Source organism: Enhydra lutris, unplaced genomic scaffold (assembly GCF_002288905.1).
Source record: "Enhydra lutris kenyoni isolate GAN:26980312 unplaced genomic scaffold, ASM228890v2 scaffoldscaffold18, whole genome shotgun sequence".
In the NCBI taxonomy this organism is placed as follows: domain Eukaryota; kingdom Metazoa; phylum Chordata; class Mammalia; order Carnivora; family Mustelidae; genus Enhydra; species Enhydra lutris.
Window position 1 is genome coordinate 14,189,672 of NW_019154102.1, and position 22,888 is coordinate 14,212,559.

The 22,888-nt window shown below is 34.7% G+C and overlaps 1 protein-coding gene across 3 annotated transcripts in view; it reads left to right on the forward strand.

The window, feature by feature from the left end:
* Positions 1–22,888, forward strand: part of LOC111148128 (EH domain binding protein 1) — a 333,275-nt gene that overhangs the window by 142,951 nt on the left and 167,436 nt on the right. For 2 of the 3 annotated variants that reach the window (XM_022504547.1, XM_022504548.1), the window contains exons 8-10: positions 2,738–2,860; positions 7,086–7,326; positions 15,499–15,688. In XM_022504547.1, coding sequence (XP_022360255.1) covers positions 2,738–2,860; positions 7,086–7,326; positions 15,499–15,688 — 554 coding nt within the window. Of the gene's footprint in view, positions 1–1,987; positions 2,093–2,737; positions 2,861–7,085; positions 7,327–15,498; positions 15,689–22,888 lie in introns of all 3 variants that reach the window. The other variant, XM_022504546.1, reaches the window with a different exon arrangement.

The window sequence follows — 22,888 nt, forward strand, 5'->3', positions numbered from 1 at the left end:
TTATCATACTTATCATATAATGTATAATGCTTCACTTACCTATCCCACAAAAATATAAAACGATGAGGCAGGTATTACCAAAGATATATAACTATATAACAAGTTTTTGATAAATATTTATTAAATAGGTAAATGATATTTCTTTGGAGGTTGCCTCTTATTATGATTTGAATTAACACTTATTTGCATGCCAAATAGAGAAAGTATTGGTATAGCTAAACAGAATTACCTTTCACTTTGTTAATATGAATGAAAGGTCTAGAAGCAGAAGTTCTAGGAGGAATGGAAAGTTTAGCTGCTGTTGTTAATATTTCTTTTTTCATGCTTCCAAAGTTAAGAATCATTTGCAAATTTTAAATAATATGTAACTAGTATTAAATGAAAAAAGTCAGTCATGCACTGGTAACCATTTAACACTGATCCTCTATCCCGTTATATTTCCTTAAAAATTACCAAGTTATAACTATCTGTGAGAGGTAAAGGATCTAATTTATGGATGAGCTCTATCTTAATGAGTTTACTAGGATGAGTGAGAGTGGGGTTTAAAACCGTTGGCAGAATAAAATGAAAAAAGACATTTTATAAAGTCTGACTATCCAACTCTTACTATTCAAAATCACTCAAAGAATTCAGCTGGTATTGTGTTTACTCCTTACGTTCTGTGGTTTACGTGACCATCTCAAGCAATTTTTTCACGCAAAATGTATTTCTCATCAAGACATAAGAATTGAATAAGTTTATCATCTTTAGCTCAAAGATCTGTAAAATAACACTAGTATTTCTGACCATCTAATACTCCAGTAGTCATTTACTAAGCCTGTTTCAATATTAATTTGTATTTTTATACAATATAAATTCCAGGAGGACAGTGCCATGTATGTTTTTTTCATCTTTGTGTCCCAAGGATAATACTTGGCACAGAGTGATAAATATTTATTCAACAACAAATGAATGGCTGAAGACAACCTTATTACAACTGTGTATTCTGTGATTTAGTTTAAATGAAATTTAGAATGTGTACTTAGATTCATAGTGTTAACACAATTTTTAAAGCTGAATTTACAACTCTTTTCTATTTTTAACTATTTTTTTTTCTTTCCCACTGAATAATCTCGACCTGTTTGATTTGTCCTAATACCTAAGCTATTCCCGGGTTGTAACTTTGGAAACAGCAAGGATTAACTAGAATACCCTACTAGGCTTTTGTTATTTTTTTTTCCAGTTAATTTTCACTTAGTGAATGATAATTACACATGTTGAGTTGTCCAAAATATATATGACTCATGTTAAAAAATTTTACTTAATGCACAAAACAAATTCTATCTTATTTTAATATTTTCCTATCTAACCTTTTGTTTCTTATTGGCTAAATTGTAAGATTTTCTAAAGCTAATACTCAAGAGTTCCCATAAAAGAAAAGTTGCTGTAGAAAATAGTAGCTATTGCCTGCTCTTCTTATTTTGTGCTGATTTTTAAAATTCTAGAACATAAACAAGTATTTTTCTGTTCATGATTCGTATAGATAAACTCTTAAAACCTTTAGCTTACGTTTATAATATGAAACAAATAGTACTTTTTTTCTGTAGTTATCAGCGGACATTTTTAATTGTTCTAATATGCATTTAAACCACTGTTTTATGTGCTCGCTTCGGCAGCACATATACTAAACCACTGTTTTATAAATACATGAAGTTGCTAAAGCCAATGTCAGCCTCTTGAGTTATTATCTTTGTTTTGTGTTTATTAACATAGATGTTATATTAGTAACATAAATTTAACAAAATGTTTTCTATTTTAAAATATGAGTACAACGTCACTTTCTGTTAAATACATCTGCTATAGTCCATCAAAATAACATCCTCTGAATGTATTCTCCTGATTAACCAAACATCCCCTCTCTTTGTCTTTTTGAGTAACAGCATGCTTCTATGGCTCTTTAATTAAATGACCTTACCTTACATTTGTCTCGACTGGCTTCTGTTTACAGAAATTGTAAACCAATTGAATGCTCTGAGCAGCTTAGATGAAGATCAAGATGACTGCATAAAGCAAGCAAATATGCCTTCAGCTAAATCAGCCAGTTCTTCTGAAGGTCTAAGAGCTTCTTCCTTTCTTTCTGCTTCTGATTGCCTGTATTTAGTGTGACCTGCTACCTCTTGACTTCTGTCTGTATTTATTAGCTGTCAGTTTTGTCTTTGTGCTTTTCCTTAAATGTTTTCTTTGGTAATTTGTAGCGTACCAACAGACAACAACAATACTTACCATCTTTAGCAAAACCTTATAACAGTATCCTTGATAGGCAGTGATTTAGAAACATCTTTAAGATAATTGATTATATAACATGGCATATTTCTTCATCTAGCTTATATATTATAACTTTACTGTCTTTAAAATATTTGCTTATATTAAACCTATTTGAATTATTCATATTTAGAACTGGAGGATATTCTTCTAAGAATCAGCACTTTATTGGATTAAATTAGACTGATGAAAGTTTCTCTAGTTCATTATCTGATATAATTTTCAAATCAATATGCATATATTTGTTTTGTTTTATTTGAAAATGTTGGTATGCTACAAAATACATGAATGGCATTCTGCCATAGGTAAAATGCTATGTCTTATTATTTGCAGGTATTATTAATGTGAATTTTTACAATTTGAAATATTTTTTGAATGATCAGGAATTATACTTAACTACAGTCATAGTGAACTAACACATAACGTTTACTTTCAGAGCTTATCAACAAACTGAACTTTTTGGATGAGGCAGAAAAGGACTTGGCCACTGTGACTTTAAATCCATTTGGCGATCCTGATGTAGCAGAATTAAACCCATTTGGAGATCCTGACTCAGAAGGTAACGAGTTTTTTTCTGTACTTTTAAAAGTCTTTATAAAGCCAAGTTCAGTCTTGTATTGAATCTTGAATTCAATCAAGTATAATCTTGAATTGTAATGTAGGAAGAGATTTTTTTTTTAAAGATTCAAAATAATTTTTGTTTATGATGATATTGTATTTAATGCAGTTGATTAACAAATCTGGGTAGCTTCCACTGAATAAAGAAAAAAGAAACCTTTACATAAACATTTACATGGGGTTTATTTTTTTTTAATTCCAGTATAATTAACATGCAGTGTTACATTGGTTTCAGGTGTACCAAACAGTGATTCAGCAATTCTATTCATTACTCAGTGCTCATCACGATAAGTGTAATCTGAATCCTCAGCACCTATTTCACCCTTCCTCTTTACCCACCTTCTACATGGGGGTTATTTTTAAATACTCTAATAGTTTGGTCAAGTTAGATGGTAAAGCTCTAATGTTAGAGATGACCGTGTTTCAACTAGCTGGCATATAGTAAAGTCTCATTAGATTAATCTGTCAGGTAGGGTCAAGTTGTGACACATGCTGATATTGGGGTTGTGGGATGGCTTCTCCCTCTCTCAGTTCCTCTGCCCTTTCCTGCAGAGTCCAGTGAACTCCCCCACCCCCACTCCATGTCTTGGGCTGAGAATTATAGTAAGTAGTAAGAGTAAGTTGTGCATGTAAATAGCATGGAGCAAAAAGGAGATTGAAAACTCCTGCAGTCATATATACAACATACTTGTGAGGAATACATCCACGGAATTTTTTTTTTCCTGAGTCATTTTTCTTTTCAAGTAGTTTTGAACTCTTAAAGCCTAGATAAGAACTGTTGAAGAAGTGAGACCTCTGTTTAAACTTTTTTCAAAGTAAATGCAAGAATGATTAACCAGTGTGTACATCTTTTAGACTGCTCTTATGAAATCCTCATGAGCTTTGAAGAATTTTGTTACTACCTGTCATGGTGAAAATGAGGTTTTAACTTCAAGATTTACTCTTATTGGAGCAATATCATTTTGTAACCCATTTCTCCTTCTCATCCTTTACTTTCTCCCTTCTTACCAGATTCTAAATTCATATATTTAATTTAATGAGATTTTTTTTGTTTGTGAGCGGTATAAAGAATGAATTTTAAATGTCAATGGTTGTAATAAATCTTAGAAGTAATCTACTTCAGCTGCCTCTTTTCATAGATTAGGAAGCGGAGGCCCAGAGGAATTTGCTGATTTGAACAAAAACTTTAGGTAAATGGAAGTGGAGTTGGAGCTAAGATTCCGAATTACTGTCTTCTTTTGACCATATGGCTTCTTCTCAATTGTATACTACATCCATCTGAGTTTTCTGAGTTTTCAAAATATTGCCAAAATATTTTGAGATATCAGTATTTGAGCTTTCCATTTCAAAGTGAAATAAAAATAGTTTAAAAAAATATATATGGGTCTGTTTTCTGAGAAATATATATAGAAAGTATAGAAAGGAGTAGCAGGTAAGACGTAATACAGCATTTCTATTTAGGCGAGTTTAGTCAACCTGATTCAGAATCTTTAACCATGCCTATAGAGCTAAAAAAAAAAAAAAAAAAAAGTGACAACCAATATTTTCTTTAAATATACTCTTCTTAGAGTCTTTGGTCTAAGTATTTTCTAATATGAGAATATTTGTTTTTTAGAAATAGTTTTTTAATTTTTATGGATGAAAATCTTCATCCTCAAGTAACAAAAGCATTTGAGGAAAAAATAATTTGTTGAGTTGTTTAGGTGGTTCTTTTATTGCTTTTATAGCTTCAATTCTTCTCTTATATTCATGACATTCTGTGCTTCAGTGACTGTCTTAGAAAGTTATTAAATGTGTTTGTTAGCTTTTATATAAAATAATCTCATTTTAAACCCTCCTTTGTTGCCATTTCTGTCATCTTCAAACTGTGCTCTATAGTTTGAATACTATCTTGCTTTTGGTTTTGTAACTGATGAATTTGCTTGGATCAATTTTTGCAATCCTTTTCCTGAAAGTAAAAATAAAAATCTTATTTCCGCTGACCAGTTTTGTCGGTTTCTCAAGCATTTGAGACTTGATATTTCTTAATAAAAATTGAATAGGCAAAAATTTTCCAGTCTCTTTTCCCCTATAAAGAAAAGAAAATGCCTTGTTTACATTACTATAAAGAATCTAATGAAGTGTTAAGTTTGAATATTATCCTGGTGTTAAAAAAGTTAGTTACTGTGTCTCTTCTCTAGAGTAGTCTAGATTTAAATTTAAATTTAAAATTTAAGATTTATTTAAATTCATTTCAGTATTATGATTTTATGAATTCTCTTTCACACTTTTTAATTGCTTTTCCAAGGTGTATAGAATTTCAGTTCAGAGGTTTTTGTCCAATATAAAGACAAAATAAGTTTTCTGGGCTAATGTCTACAGTATAAGTAAAAGGAGCTTGACTTTAAAATATAAAAGTCATAAATATGTCAGTCATGAAATTTGTATAATAATTGGATTAAATTGTTTGAAGTCACTTATGAAATAGTTATTTTTCTTGAGAATTTCAGTAATCAGTTTTTTGCCTTCTATTTTGTCAGAATTGCATGGCATAATTAAAATCAACTTTTAAACTACCCTTTGATTGTTAGCTTTCTTAAACTTCTCCAGTCTGGGAAAACATTGTTTTTATCAGCAGAATCTGTGACCAAAAATTGGACAGTTTTATTATAAATTCTAGTTTTGTTTTAAAATATTAAGACACATAAGGAAAAGGCTGGTACTAAGCACTACATAAGTATTGTTGGAGAACATGATGCTATTGTAGTTCTTTTTGTGCTGGGAGTCAGAATTTTATTTTAAGGGTACCTTGGTTTTCAAAATGAAATTTAAAATAATAAAATTTAGAAAAATTTGGTGTAACATATCTATCAACTTATCAATATGACTTTAATGTAGCGCTTTCTACATGAGATTCTTATGTTAGTCCTTTACATTACTAAATAGAGTACTTATTGGATCAAAGTTATATTGAAAAAATCAACCCATCTCATTAAAAGCTCTAAATTTTAAGGTCTTGTAGCATACAGAAACCTACTCTTGGAAGGCTTTGCGAAACGAATGCAGTGATACGTGGGTATATATTTGATACAGTCCAGAGTGAATTTTTAGTTCCCTGAGTGGTCTCTGCTTCTGTAGTTACCAAAACCAACTTCAAAATTTAATCCACTTTATGTTCTTAAAAACGAATGTATTTTATATCAGTTTAAGATGGCAAACTAGTATAGGCAAATATAATAATAGAATTGTCCTCTAGGAAGGTTAAAATTTCAAATATTAGATACTGTAATGCTAATAATATTAGAGACTCCAAGGGTATTCCAGAGATGCCATTTTAGGGGCGCCTAGGTGGCTCAGTTGGTTAAGTGTGTGACTCTTGATTTTGGCTCAGGTCATGATCTCAGGGTTGTGAGATCAAGCCCACGTTGGACTCCATGCTGGGTGCAAAGCCTGCCTAAGATTCTCTGTCTCAACTATCATATGATCTCCTTGATAATGAGGAAGTGGAGATGCAACGGGCGAGGATATTAGGGGGGTAGGAAAAGAATAAATGAAACAAGATGGGATCGGGAGGGAGACAAACCAAAAGAGACTCTTAATGTTACAAAACAAACTGAGGGTGGCTGGGGGGAGGTGGGTAGGGAGAGGGTTGGTGGGGTTATGGACATTGGGGAGGGAATGTGCTATGGTGAATGCTGTGAAGTGTATAAACCTGGTGATTCACAGACCTGTACCCCTGGGGCTAATAATACATTATATGTTTATAAAAAATTTTTTTAATTAAAAAAAATAAAATCCATAATACTTTGTTGAAAAAAAGTTTTTAAAAAAATATAATATAAAATAAAATATAATTTTAAAGCTAAAAATAAAAAGATTCTCTGTCTCCCTCTCTCCATGCCTTCTCCCCCTCTCCCCCTGTAAATAAAATAAAATAGAATTAAATTAAATTAAAAAATAAAAATAGCCTGTTCAAAGCTACCATTTGAGGGAGCAGCATTCCTGGAGAAGTAGACAAAGATCTTAGGTAACACATCTTCTGAACTTAGCCCCTCTAAAATGTATTGTTGTTTTGACTCTTTCAGCCTCATTGAGTATTAATTAAAGATTATTTTTGTAAACACTTAAGAATATAAGAAAATATGAGATAGTATTTGTTTAATTCATTTTTTGCTATTGTTTTATAGAACCCATCACTGAGACAGCATCACCTAAAAAATCAGAGGAATCTTTTTATAGTAATAGCTATAATCCCTTTAAAGAGATACAAACTCCACAGTATTTGAACCCATTCGATGAGCCAGAAACTTTTGTAACTATAAAGGACTCTCCTCCTCAGTCTACAAAAAGAAAAAATGTAAGACCTGTGGACATGAGCAAGTACCTCTATGCTGATAGCTCTAAAACAGAAGAAGAGGAGTTGGATGAGTAAGTACATTTTATTCTGCAATCATCATAAGTCAGTCTCTATGTTTAAAGAGATGATTCTGTAATAGTTTTACATTGGTAAAAAGAGTTCTGTCCCAGCATTAATACACAGTTTACAAGTTAGTATCTAATGTCCATATGAATTTTTATGATTTTGATGCTTATTCTTCCACCCTCTTCCATGTGAACGTATGTGCACCCTAAATTAACGACGGAGAGAAGTATGTTATTGAAATCTCTAGTTAGAATTCCAATTGTGTCTTCTCACAAAAACCACATTATAAATGGTGCTTAGGTGTTTTTAACCAGTTACTATAGGCATTACACTTCAATAATGTTAGGTTCTCTTGTGGGAACCAAATCGTCATTTATGATATCGTTTTGATGAGAACACTTACTGTCAAATGCCAAACAAGACCATAGCAATTATAAATTAGGAATTGTCTTCATTTGAGTTATTATCCTTACCGAAATATGAGTATTATTGTTACAAGCTCATTTAAAAAAGTCAGTATGATTAGGGCTGCCATTTTACTCAAATTTAGGGTAAAGATAGGAGAAGGGTGTGTCACATGGTATTCTGGAGTTACACAGTCCACAGCCTGTGTGGCTGCAGATTGTGGCCCTGAGTGTGTTAAACAGCAACAACAAAACTTCCACCTCTAGCTGGAGGTGGAAGTAATAGATGAAGTAATAGACTGGATATAGCTTCTTGTCTTAAAAAACTAAAAAGCTGAATGAAATATATGAGAAAATGGTTTTCAGATATTGTATGCAAATAGCACAGGGCAGTGATTTCTGAGAGAACAGAAACAAAAGTGAGCCCTGTGCTTCTCCAAGCTTTATTTATGGGAGAGAATTTCCAACTCTAGTTCAGGGAAGAAGAGCCTAAAAGTCCTAGTAGTCTCCATGGATTGAGGAAACAGTTTGGACTTTGGGGGTACTGAAGAGATAGAATAGAATTGTGGACAGGGTATCTGAGAGGAGAGAGCTACTCAGAAACTGAGTTTCAGAGATCTGTAGAAGGTTCCCCCTGAGACTTAAGCTAAGTATTGATGAGAGCATACATATGAGGAAATTATTAAGGACAAAGAATCTCACAGAAACATCCCTGGAGTTCACCCAGGACCAAGAATAGTTTGTTTCCAAGCAGTTCCTTATACATGGGACATCAAGTCAGGTCCTCATCAGAGTGTCTCAAAAATGTGGTGAGATTAGCCTTGCAGTAAAGGCTGTTCTGGGCTTGCCTAACAGAGCTTAAAAGCAAGGCTCAAAGAATCAGAATATTTCCAAGTAACTCATCTGCACGTCATGCAGATATACCAGAGATACCAAAAGGAATACCAAAAAATCCAGCACCCAAAACATAAAATTGACAGTGTCCGACAACCAGTCAAAAATCTGTCAAGCATATAAAGAAGCAGGAAAACCTGACCCATCATGAGGAGGAAACTCAGTCATTAGGTATGGATGCAGAAGTGACACAGGTGATGATGGAATTAATAGAAGAGTAATTACATGTTTACTTGTAGTAAGGCTATATGGGTCTTTGTTTTTCTCAGAAATATGTGAATTTTAGTATATTAAGATTATTTAGATCTTGCGAAAAATAGTTATTCCTTTAAAAATACAGTTTAATAGGAAAACCTTTCAAAATAATGGGGATATTATAGACTGAGAGGGAATTAAAAAAAAAAAAAAGGCTCCTGTATGAATGTTGGGAGCAATTGCTTGGTGTTAAAAAAGAAAGGCCATTTCTTTCCTGTGCATTGTCAGCTCTTGTTTTGAGCACTATTTTACTTCTGGGTGCTGCTCTTTACAAGGGGCAGTGATGATTCAGAGCATTAAAAGAATAGAGCAACAGAGTCATCAAAATGTCCAGAAACCACATCAAAAGAGGGCATAGGGACATAGAGATTATTTTAGAGAACTACAATAACCAAATTCAAATATTTGAAAGACTTGCTTTGAAGAATGAAGTAGTTGACTTGTTTTCTGTTGCTTTGGAACTGCATTTCTCAAGCTTTTTCCATTTTACACCACATGGCCTGTGATTCTCACATGTGCTACATGCTTCCATGGGCCTAGTTATATTTTAATAAAACCTAAAAAAGTTCTCACTTTCTATAAGTACATGGAAATACATGGTAGTGATCAGCTGATTCCAAACCTAGGTTTAGATTTCAATACTGATTAATAACTATAGGGGTTGAAAAAGTTAGCTCAACTCTTGCTAAAGTTATATCTGTTTTCTTTGAAATAGCTAATGTGTGATCAAAATAAAATTTCTCATGGGTGGTGTAGGTGCTGAGTAATAGCCACACACCTAGAGTATTTGAATGTAAATATAAACTTTAAGTACAAGCATTCAGTCATTCCAAGATGCATGAGTATTACACAACATACACACACACACACCCTGCTTTCTCCTATTAACAAATTAAAGAGACATCTAATGTTTGCTTAAACTTTTAAAATGACTTAATAAAAACTAAAATCAGAATCACTGGGTGTTTCCTTTTGACTATTCTTTTTTTCCACATGAAAGTCACAGTCTTTACAAGTTTCCCATGAATAAAGAACATTCTAAATTGCTCAATCATCTGAGATTACCAGAGGGAACCTATAAACACTTTAGCTTTTTTTTTTTTAATGGGAATATACATATATATTCTAAAGATTGCTCATCAGCTAATGTGAGAGTTCAGGGAGAACTCTGTTTCTCCTCCTTTTTGTCCAAAAGTCTGTAGGTCCAATTACATTAGCAGAAATCTTCCAAAATTTGTTCTTACTTCAATAATAAACTTACGACCTTTCATCAAGTGAAAAGCCTGTATTACTCATCTTCCATTACCAAACTCTCCCTGCATCCTCTGACATAAAACTATCACAAATGAATAGTGCTGAGTACTTTGATGTGTAAAGCAACCTTCAGAACCTCAGTATATCCATCAGCACTAAGAGAAAGTAAATACCCTTCAGTGCTAGTAGCATGTGTCCTGTGTGCTTAGCAACCACAGGGGTTTTCTCAGTTTCTTGTGTTTGGGAGTTAGTTCAGCCATTAGTTTATGTAGCAAAAGTGAAAACTGAGAAAGCAATAATATTTTTTCAAGACATTTATGAAATGACTCTTCCAGCATAAAATTATTTCTGGTATGGTTGTATGTCCATTTACAAAGAAAAGTTGTCTTTGAATTTTATTCAGAGACCCTACACACTCATTTAAGAAATGTGGTTTTTCCAAAGAAATGTAAAGTTTCAGAGTGAGAGGAAAAGACTACAGATTTCACTGTACCCTTGCTTCGTATTTTATTATTTTTTCAGTATGTTAATTCTATTTCTAATCAATTTATAGTTTTTCTTTCTGTAATTCTTTTTCTTGGATGAATTCTTGTCTTTTTTTTTTTAAGATTTTATTTATTTATTTGGCAGACAGAAATCACAAGCAGACAGAGAGGCAGGCAGAGGCAGGCAGAGAGAGAGGAAGCAGGGTCCCTGCTGAGCAGAGAGCCTGATGCGGGGCTCAATCCCAGGACCCTGGGATCATGACCCGAGCAAAAGGGAGAGGCTTTAACCCACTGAACCACCCAGGCGCCCCAGATAAATTATTTTCTAAGCAATGAATAATGTCACTTAAAATTATTCTGTCCAGTTTTCCACTTAATGTAAATGATGAATTTTTAGTTCACAGTGAGTTAATGATTAACTAATCTACTACTCAAGTATATAATACAAGGATAAAAATAATCTTTACTTATTCAAAGTGATATAGGAAGCCCTGAAATAGGTTATTCAAATCATAGATAATCAACAGAATGTGGAAATTATGCTAGTTGCTTAAGTAACTTTCCTTTACTAAAAATATTAAGTATTTTAAAAAATGCGTTGATCAGTAATTATATAATTTATTTTATAGAGAAGGGAGCATGTTCATAACCATATATTTCATATATATTCACTTTTATATAGCACAGTGTATACTAGTCACTTTTTTAATAGCACCTTTTTTTATTAAGATATACTTCACAAAACATAAAACTCTGTATTTAAAGTGTACACTTCAGTGGTTCTTAGCTAATTCGCTGTGTTGTGCAGCCATCACCACAATCTTAATTCCAGAGCATTTTTGTCACCCCAAAAAGAAATCCTTTACCTGTTAGTGGTCAGTTTCAATTCCTCCCTTCCCCTGCCTCCTAAAACCATTAATCTCCTTTTTGTCCAAACAGATTGGAGTATTCTGGACACTTCACATAAATATAATCATATCCTGGTTATTCTTTAAGAGTAGGAAATTCAGGGGCACGTGGGTGGCTCAGTCATTAAGCATCTGCCTTCAGCCAGCATCAGGCTCCCTGCTCGGCAGGGAGTCTGCTTCTCCCTCTCCCACTCATCCTGCCTGTGTTCCCTCTCTCACTGTGTCTCTGTCAAATGAATAAAATCTTGAAAAAAAAAAAAAAAAGAGTAGGAAATTCAGTTTTGTTTTTGTTTTTGTTTTTAAATTCAGTTTTTGTTAGAAATCTCTGATCCATAGGGGAGGGTCATTCAAAGCACTTAGTAGTAGAAGCTTGTCTTACTCTTACTTAGTAACTAGCAAGTGGTGGTGCCTAGCACACTGTTTTCTCACCAGTAGATTGTAGGTGTGCAGAGACACTGTATTCCTTTAGTCTTTCTGGCGGTGAGGCATGGTCCAGGGCAGCTGGAGTCCCTGGTACCCTGATTTTTCCAGCAACTTCCTGTGTTTTTATGATAACATGACATACCAATTTCATTTTTACTACATGTTATAGTGTAAAACAGATTGAGAAACATAGCTCTAATTGTTTCAAGAAAATGTCTGTTTTGATTATGTTTCTAGTAATATGAGTCTTATGATCCAGCTTTGGAAATCAGCTGATTATGAGCTTCCTTTTTACTTGCATTTACCTTCTTTTGACAGGAATACTAATATTCAAGTGATTAGAGGGAGACCTAAGTGGTTTGAAGCAGGCAGAAATAGGAAGAAGAGGATAATATCTAGTTACCTTTGTATACATACTAGATATGTTTTTATAAAAATTACATACAACTGAGTATTGTAAGTTAAATAAAGTGATACCTGTTTTAAGGGATTTTGTCAGTTTTCTTTGAAGGCTTTGAAGCACAAATCCTTTTGCAATATGTCCTCTAACACTTAAGTTGTCTTAAGACTAGCCATATTTACATAACAAAATAATAATAATGATTATTGTGGCAGCTACCATCTTACAAACTGTTACGGTAGTTTATTCGAGACAGACCTAACCAAGAAGAATTTTTTAGAATATCACCTAAATAATTAATTGAGTTAGATTGAAATGGGTCTGTTTAGTTCTGGAACTTTTTTATTGTTTTTAAAGATTTTATTTATTCATTTGACAGAAATAGAGAGCACAAGTAGGCAGAGCAGCAGGCAGAGGAAGAGGGAGAAGCGGTCCTCCCCCTGAGCAGGGAGCCCCATGCCATGGTCCATCCCAGGATCCTGGGATCATGACCTAAGCCGAAGGCAGTCGCTTAACCAACTGAGCCACCCAGGTGCCCCTAGTTCTAAAATATTTAACATTAGTTGGCAAGTAGTAAGTTTGGGGGGGAAAAGATTTTTCTCTCTTTTAAGTTTTGGAGTTTTAAAAAAAAATGTTTTCATCTTCTTTCTTTACATTTACCTCCCTTCAAACTACTTTTAGAGTTTGAAAAATAGCTGTATGCGGCTCTCAGTTTAATCAGCCCAAGAAACAAACTTGTAGGGATTAAATGGGTTAATACATATGAAATACTTAAAATAGTGCCTAGCACCGCATAAACACTTCATTAATCTTAATTAATAATGTAATTGGTAAGCCCTCCATTCTAGGCTAGATGTGATACCTTTCATGTCTCTTTTCAGAGAGAATACTCAGCTTTTTCTGAATACCTAGTTATTTTAACATTGTTCCTTATTTTGATATCCCCAAGTTCTTCTCCAGTTGTAAACATGGGATGTGAATACTTCAAGCATGTCTTGATCACTTACTAGGCAAGAATATTTTGTCTGAAAAACAAATTTTCAAGTGCAGTTTCCTGTTCTTATTCTCTTTGATTGCACAGACATAAGAAGAGGAAGAACAGGAAATAGGTTTCTTTGTAAATGCCAACCCCATTCAGTTAAAAGCAACTACCTTGAACAGAGTTGAGAGAGATTCTGTGGCTGTACCCTAGCTCAGTGGAAAGAATCCCATGATACTCATTGTTGCCATGAGTACAGCATAAGAATGACATCACAATTATGATATATTTCCCATCTCTGATCCATATCTACTTGGTACCCAGTCTCATGCTTTGACTGTCCACATGTAAGTTCTTAGTTAAAGGTGTACATAATTGGTATTGGTTCTTAATGAGTCTGATACTGTTGTAGTTAAAAGAGCATTTGTAATTAAAACAGTGTCATTACCAGTACAGACCTTATATGACTAGGTGGAATTCCCTTGGAATAATCACTGTATTTGGGTCAGCTGGTTCTTAGCCTTGTGGACTCAGAAATTTTATTCTTTACATATGGGATTCTAGGTGTTGGTGTTGGGGAAAAAAAATGTAACAAACTAATAAATAAAAACCAGGATAACAGTTTATAGGAAGAATAATCATCACATATACCAGATACTTGTGTCTACGGATAACTAATGCAAAAAAAAAAGTCATCTATTCATAAAAGGAGTTAACAAGGAAGGTTTTTTGCCTGGGCCTAGACTGTAGGTAGAGAGAAAAAAAAAAAAGTCTTCCCAGAAACGTTATAAGCACATAGGCCCACCCAAATTCTCCATGGATTTGACATTTTATTGGTAGGGTGGCCTGGGATCCTCCAAGCCAAGAAAAAAGAACATAAAATGGCTCCTGAAGCACTTGGCAAATACAAACATAAACATTGAAGGGAGACACTCCCAGCTCAGACTATGCAGGATTTCCTCAGATTAAGCCCTGAACTCGAAATCTAGAATTACAGATCATATAAGGAAACAGTATACTACTAAGAGAAAGAGTCAGGAGACAAGAAACACTAGGATTGTCCATGCAGAAACTTGAAGTAATAGATTTATCAGATAGAGACTCTGAAGTAAATATGTTTAACTGATTAATGACTCAGATCTCTATACCTGAGGTATTCTATACACAGCCACATAAAGAAAAATGCTTGTCAGAATTAAAAATTCTGGAGAATTAAACATTAAATTAGACACACATGAAGAGAGAAGTAGTTAACTGGATCATAGATATGAGGAATTATCCAGAATATAACACTGGAGAAATGAAAATTTTGTAAACATATGAAGGAGAGAGATAATTCAGCATACATCTGATAAGATTTTCTAAAGAAGAGAATAGAGAAAATAGAGAAGAGGCTATCAAAGAGATAATGGTTGATAATTTTTCAGAACTAATGAAACCTACATCTTCAGACTCAGGAGATATAAGGAGCCTGAAACAGGATAAATTAAAAGAAATCCACACCTAGACATATCATAGTAAAATTACTCAAAACCAGAAGAAAAAAGAAGATCCTAACAGCAACCAGAAAGATAAAAGATGACTTATAAAAGAACAATACTAGGCTGACAGTGGGCTAATATCATCAGAGTGCTGAGATGAATTAACTTACAACTAGAATTTTCTACCTAGCTAAATTATCATTTAAGTGTGACATAAAGACATTTTCAATGCCTGGGAGAATTTACTATTAATACAGCCTTGCTGAGTGAACTTCTAAGTGCATTTCATCCTAATGAGAAGGGATGAAGTGCAAGGAAAAAAAGAATGTTTGATGTGGGGAGCATAAAAAAAGCAAATCAGTGTTTCCATATCTTACTTCCTTTACCTTGGGTATGGGGAATATATGGGATTTACTATTACTATGAACAGTTTTCTAAGGCTCTATATACAATAGAGCCAAGTGTATGAAAAAAATTTAAAAATACTTTTTAAAAGGGAAAAATTTTATTGTTAATGATTCATAAAAAATAGATTAATAGTGATTGTTTCCAAATTGTAGGTTATTACTAGTTTGGGTTTCTCCTTATCATTTTCAGTATTTTATAGTTTTATAAATTTTTATTTTTTTATTATTTTAGTTAGGAGTGAACTATTTTTAGAGTAACATTTAACAATACTTCTTCTTTCATTTAGATCTAATCCTTTTTATGAACCTAAACCAACTCTTTCTCCAAATAATTTGGTAACTCCAGTTCAAGAACTAGAAACTGAAAGGAGAGTGAAAAGAAAAGCTCCGGCCCCACCAGCCATCTCACCAAAGACAGGAGGAGTAAATGAAAACACCATTATTTCTGCAGGAAGAGATCTCTCCACTTCTCCTAAGGTAGGAGTTTATTCTTAGTAAAAACATGTATTATATTTATCTTTTTTTTCCTCCATGCAATTTAATTTGAATTTTAAAAAGTCATTATTTGCTATCTTTGATGATTTAAAACTAAAATCCAAATAAATCCCTTGTACTGCAATACTGTGTATATGTTTGGGAGCCTGTAAATTTATAGAAGAGTATGACTAGATAGTTTGAGTGAAGATTTTTTAAATGCTGTTTTGAAATAGAGGAAGAAAGGCATTATAATTGCAGGGATGGTGCTTTAAAGAAAGGATACCCTAAAGCAGTTCAGTGTGAGGGACAGCTTGCACTGATAAAGAGGAATGAATAGAAATCCTCCTTTGAGAAATGTACTGGAAAGATTGAGGCCCAGGGCAGAGAAATGCTTTATTGAACAATTTCAATATTGTCATTTTTATTTATGTCAAGTTAAAATTTTGGCCTTATTGTCACTATTTTTAGAAGTTTTAATGCATAATAATTACATGAAAAGGTAAGACACATTGTTGGAACAACTCTAAAGCTTTTACATGATTTGGTTGCAAATAGTATGATATCTTGTGTGTTTAAGGTAGAAATGTTGGATTTAGCAAGTTTTTTAGGTAAGTAACTTTGGCCATCAATTCATGGGTGTTTTGTTTATATTACATTATTTAATTCTCACAGGTAGTTAAGGGGAAAATAAGGTGAACTTCAACTCAGTGGGATAAAGTAAAGGTCACAGGTCCCTTAACCAGTAGAAAGAGGATTGGAACTGCTATTTTCATTAACTGTGTGATATCTGGGCCATACTCTACCTCAGGTACCTGGGTTGCTGTTTTTCTCAAGGGAACTGAAGTTCAGTAATTTCTTTTGGATTTTTCAGTTCATTCATTGGTTTTTGTTAAATGTCAGACCCTGGAATTGTCTGTTTGCCTGTATTTTCATTGTTTTAGAGAAAGAGTAAGTTCCCTGCGGTTTTCACTCTGCTATTCTAGAAGTCAATCTTCAGGTGTTTGTTTTTATAATCAGGTATTTTTTAACCCTGTAACTCTAGGAGGAGAAACCAGGATAAATTTCATCTTCTAATTGACTAGGGAAAGGTGGAAGTGGGATTACCACTCTAAATGAAAGCAGCAAGTGGTAGAAATTAAAGCAAAGGAGATGGCCAATTCCTATACCCATGAGAGGGGGAAAAGAAAAAAAAGTAAAAAGACAGCAATTAGGGCACAAGAATACCTAAACATATCCCTTGTCTCCCAAATCTCTACTCCATTGTCTACTCCCTGCCACATCCTCTCCTATAGTACATCAGGAGTCTGAAGCTGATCAAGAAATCGTATTGTCTTTCTAGGGGAATGAAAAGGAATTTAATAGTGCCTATTGTATGCATTTGATCCATAGAACAGCCTGAGAAATACATACCATTGGGGCGCCTGGGTGGCTCAGTGGGTTAAAGCCTCTGCCTTCAACTTGGGTCATGATCTCAGAGTCCTGGGATCGAGCCCCACATCGGGCTCTCTGCTTAGCAGGGAGCTTGCTTCCCCCTCTCTCTCTGCCTGCCTCTCTGCCTACTTGTGATCTCTCTCTCTCTCTCTGTCAAATAAATAAAATCTTTAAAAAAAAAAAAAAGAAATACATACCATTATCTTCTTTTTAATATATGAGAAACTAAACCTTAGTTAAGTAACTTGCTCAAAATGATAAAGCTAGTAGTGACAATGCCTGCATTAAAATTCAGGTCCTTTGAGTCTAAAACCCATACTCTGTATTGTTTGAACTTGGGACCCTTACTCATCTTTTACTTCCATTTTTATTTGTTATACTAATTGAAGTTACTGAGTAATGAGATCATGGATGTTTTTATTGTTGTTACCTTCTATACAAGGTACAAGATAACATTTTCTAAAAAAGTTTATCCTTCAGAATAGAGGAAGTCACTCTTAGGTTTGACTAGTGGTATTGAATTGTTTGATGGTGGCCTGGGGTTTCATCAGATACCTCAGTGTTCTGCTCTGAAGACCAGGTATAGAGGCTCAGCAGCAGGATACTGGCTCCCTGTTCCACTTCCACAGCAGAAATCCATATTCATTCAGTTTGTATGTTGGAATTCATGTGAGATTTCATCTTAAAAAATGGACCATTGCCAAACCAAAAAAAAATAGAAAATACTGATGACACAATTATGTATGAGATAAGGAATATTAGAATCAGTAGCATACTGACTAATAAAAATGATAAATGACAGCTGAGAAAGTGCAGTAGTATGGGGTGTATTCAATATGCATGTGTTATGTATGTATGTATATTTAAATATGTATCTATTTCCTAGTAGTTCCTGAAGACTTTGTAGTATTAAAGCTGAGTAAAATAACTGACCATGTTGGTAACCTTGAGTCAATATGAAAAAGTCTTATTTTGTATTGTATACCATATTCTGTTTAGGGAAGCAGGAAGGTGTCTTTAACATCAAAACATTTCCATTAAAATTAGTAAAGAGTTTTAATGCTTTTATGGTATGCTTCTGGTCAGTTATTTTCCTTATTTGTAAATTGAAAGGAGATAATAGTTCAAATAAAGCTTTTGGGAAAAGCCAGGTTCACATTTTAGTCGAATAATAAAAGGATATCACACCACAATTGTTTGATGTAACAAAATGCCAGACTGCGCTCAGTGATAACTTGACTGCAGAAGCCGAAGAGCAGTCATTGTCATAAAATGACATGTGCTCAGGCAGATGATTAATTTCCCCACCTGTCACCTGAAACTACTTATTTTATGAAAAAGAACTAAGTTCAGAATTTAAACAAACAGAGTGGTAATAAGCATGTACTTATATTGCAAATAAAATTCAAGCTACCCTGAAGGCAGCTAAAGATTCTACAGTGTCGTAAATCTATGTAAACTCCACACTTCAGACCTCTGATTTCTGTATTTGTAAAGTGATAAAATCATAATACTTTTTAAAAAGATTTTATTTATTTGAGAGAGAGCACGAGCAGGGGGAGGGGTAGAGGGAGAGGGAGAAGCAGGCTCCCCACTGAGCAGGGAGCCTGATTTGGGGCTTAATCCCAGGAACCTGGGACCCTGAGCCAAAGGTAGATGCTTAATTGACTCAGCCACCCAGGCATCCCAAAAGCGTAATATTTTTTTTTTTAATACTTTATTTATTTGAGAGAGAGACAGTGAGAGAGAGTATAAGCAAGGAGAAGGTCAGAGAGAGAAGCAGACTCCCCGTGGAGCCGGGAGCCCGATGCGGGACTCGATCCCGGGACTCCAGGATCATGACCTGAGCTGAAAGCAGTCGCTCAACCAACGGAGCCACCCAGGCACCCCAAAACCGTAATATTTTTAAAGACAACTTAGGAAAAAAGGCCAGTGTGGAGAGAAGTAACCTGACATTAAATATATACAACCATCCAATAAAATAAAGTGGTAAGTTAGGCTCAGTGGTGACTGACCATCATTTACTAACTGTGACTGTAAATTAATAAATATATAACTCTGAATTCCTAGATACAATTCATGCAACATAGTATAAAATGCAATTCAAATTATGAGAGCAAGTTTAGGAACATAACATTGTTGCTGAATGTGTCTGCTAAAGTATATTATTAAATATTATGTACCCAGTTCCATAAACATCAGAATATATGAATAGCCAAGTATCAATGACAAGAAAGAATTAAAATAAACTTACATTTTTGTGATAGTATAGCGAAGAGCTCCACTGCACATTTGATGATGATATGAGCCTGGTCAAGTGGAGAAGGGCTCCCTCAAAGATCCTGATTGGTGAAGCTCCAATGGTTGACAATGATACTACTATCCAATTGTTCCATCTCTAAAAGTGAAAACCCCATATATCTCAAGGCCCAGCTAAATAACTCAGGCCTCCACTTTATTGTTACTTCTTTCTAGAAAGTTCTGGCGAAGTCCTATGCTTTACACTTGTATGTTTTTGAACTTGAGTACAGATTGCAGTAACTGTGGGAAGCCCAGGGTGAACCAAAGTCAAAATGACATACAGCAATTCCTGTGAGTGGTCCTAGCAACAAATTCAAAGCTAAAAACCCTTTTCAGCTTTTGCACAAAAAAACCTCCTACAAAGTTCCTTACTTCATTTCTATCTGTACAAAACTACAGAATGATGCTGACAGGCCATTTATGCCAAAAAACAATGAGCCCAAAATTGAAATGTTAATATCCTCATATGTACATTGAAAATATCTCAAACTTTCCAAGAAAAATAATAAAAAGCACACTGATCAGAATTTAATTGAATGCAATGATAAATACACAGTTATTTTGTAAATAAAATGTCAAACTGCATTCAGTGACAATGGGACCCAGGGGGTGGGTAAGTTGCCTATAAAATTTTTACTTACTTGAATATCTTTTTTTTTTAATTAAAATTTTTTAAATTTTTTTATAAACATATAATGTATTTTTAGCCCCAGGGGTACAGGTCTGTGAATTGCCAGGTTTACACACTTCACAGCACTCACCATAGCACATACCCTCCCCAATGTCCATAAACCCATCACCCTCTCCCAACCCCCCTCCCCCCAGCAACCCTCAGTTTGTTTTGTGAGATTAAGAGTCTCATGGTTTGTCCTCCTCCCGATCCCAACTTCTTTCATTTATTCTTTTCCTACCCTCCAGGCTCCCCACATTGTATCTCTACTTCCTCATATCAGGGAGATCATATGATAGTTGTCTTTCTCCTACTGACTTATTTCGCTAAGCATAATACCCTCTAGTTCCATCCACGTTGTCACAAATGGCAAGATTTCATTTCTTTTGATGGCTGCATAGTATTCCATTGTATATATATACCACATCTTCTTTATCCATTCATCTAGGTTCTTTCCATAGTTTGGCTATTGTGGACATTGCTGCTATAAACATTCGGGTGCACGTGCCCCTTCGGATCACTACGTTTGTATCTTTAGGGTAAATACCCAGCAGTGCAATTGCTGGGTCATAGGGTAGCTCTCTTTTCAACTTTTTGAGGAACCTCCATGCTGTTTTCCAGAGTGGTTGCACCAGCTTGCATTCCCACCAACAGTGTAGGAGGGTTCCCTTTTCTCCGCATCCTCGCCAGCATCTGTTATTTCCTGACTTGTTAATTTTAGCCATTCTGACTGGTGTGAGGTGGTATCTCGTTGTGGTTTTGATTTGTATTTCCCTGATGCTGCTTACTTGAATATCTTAACCCAGGTAAGATGTTCCTCAGTAACACTGACTAAATGGCACACTCTTGTATGTATCACCTGTTCTATTGGTTAGTACTCTTGGTTATATCTATTAAAAATAAGCCATTTGGTTGAAAAAAAAATTTTTTTAACTTAAGCAAAAGGATAACTTGTTATAAAGACCCAAGGAGATTGTACAGAACCCTAGGCAGAGAATACAACTCAGCCTCAGGAATCAGTGACGATTTTATCTGCTTCTCTCTCTGAAATGTCTTCAGTCTGCCTTTACCTTTTTAACAATAGTTTTGTCCAGCCTGTTTTCTCACTGAAACATAGTTTATGTTTTGGAATTCACTATCTCCCCCTGCAAAGCTATGCTTCTTTCAGGATGACTGATTTTAGCTAAAGGTTAAGAAAAAATTACACTGAATCAACTGTTTTTTCTTAATATGTCTGTGGAGCCTCCCAGAATTGTTATTTTTTAAGATCTTATTAATCATAGGAGTCTCCGGTTAATGGGATTTCAGTTGGAATTGGAATTATCTGTGGGCAATAGAAAGCCTCAAATGTCAGGGTTTTTTTTGTTTTGTTTTTTTGTATGTTTGGGTTTTTTTGTTTTATGATTTTATTTTTAAGCAATCTCATCACCCAACGTGGGGCTTGAACTCAGAACCCTGAGATCAGGAGTTGCATGCTCCACTGATGAGCCAGCCAGTCACCCCTCAAATGCCAGTTTAAATAAAAGAAAAATTTATTTCCGTCTTTGAAAATGTTGCAGGTCCATTGCCAGTACAGTAACCTCACAAAGGCATTAGGGTCCCAGTCTCCTGTTTTGCTGACCCCCCATGCTTGGCACAGACTTCCAAGACAGCCATCTTTGAGCCATAGCCCATGTGCCCCATTCCAGTAAACAAGAAAAGGACAAAAAGCACTCACACTTACCTCTAGCAAGGGACATTAGAAAATAAACCTTTATTACTAGGCAGTTGTATTACCCAGTTAAAAATCAAGGGCTCTAGAACTAAGAAGGAAGAGTAGAATGAATATTAGGGAACAGTTGGCAGGCTCTACTGTAGAAAGCTATTAAAATGTGAGTTTTATAGTGGAGATGCAAATGAGCCCAAATCTTGGTATCTGTTCTATGAGAATATCTGAATAATAACTGCTTGAAACAGTTATTTTTAAATGACATTTGCAATCCAATCATGGGCTTCAAAGGAAAATCATCAGAATATTTTGCAACTGAGCATGAAGAAGTCTAGGAATAGTAAGTACTGCAATAGAATGCAAAAACAAAAACAAACCCACAGACAAACAAACAAGAAACTCAAATTAGCAAAAGTTGAATAGTATTTCCTTCAAAATCAACTCACTACATTTATATAATGATGTCTGAATAGATATGGTAATTTTCAGAGCATAAAATTACTGGTGAGGATACTGAGAAACATTCCCCTTTTTTTGGCACCTGCAATATCAATTCTAAAATATATTTGGATATAGGTACTGCTGGGCCTGGACCAGAGTGAAGCAAGAGAGGCTTATATGACACAAAATTTAAGTTGGCACTTGTCTCCTTTTGGAGAAAGGGCAGATTTTATATCGGTACCACCCCAAGAGTGAATGTGTCCTTGAATCTTGTGCTCTAAGGCGCTGCCTTGTGTCACTCTAGTCCAAGCCATGGTGCACAAATAAGGCAGATTTGACAGACAAATGTGCAGTAGCTGTAACCCATTTAAAGGTCTTTGCAAAGTGGAAAAATGAGCAACCATAGAATCGAGAACATCTCTTAAGAATTTGCCTCCTGATTTTTCTGACTGTATTTAATGGGAAAGATAAAAATGCTAACTTCTGTTTGAAAAAAAATGGATGGGGGGTGCCTGAGTGGCTCGGCTGGTTAAGTGGCCAGCCCTTGATTTCAGCTCAGGTCATGATCTTGGGGGTCCTGGGATCGAGCCCTGCGTTGGGCTTCCCACACTCAGCAGGGAGTCTGCTTGAAGATTATTTCTCTTCCCCG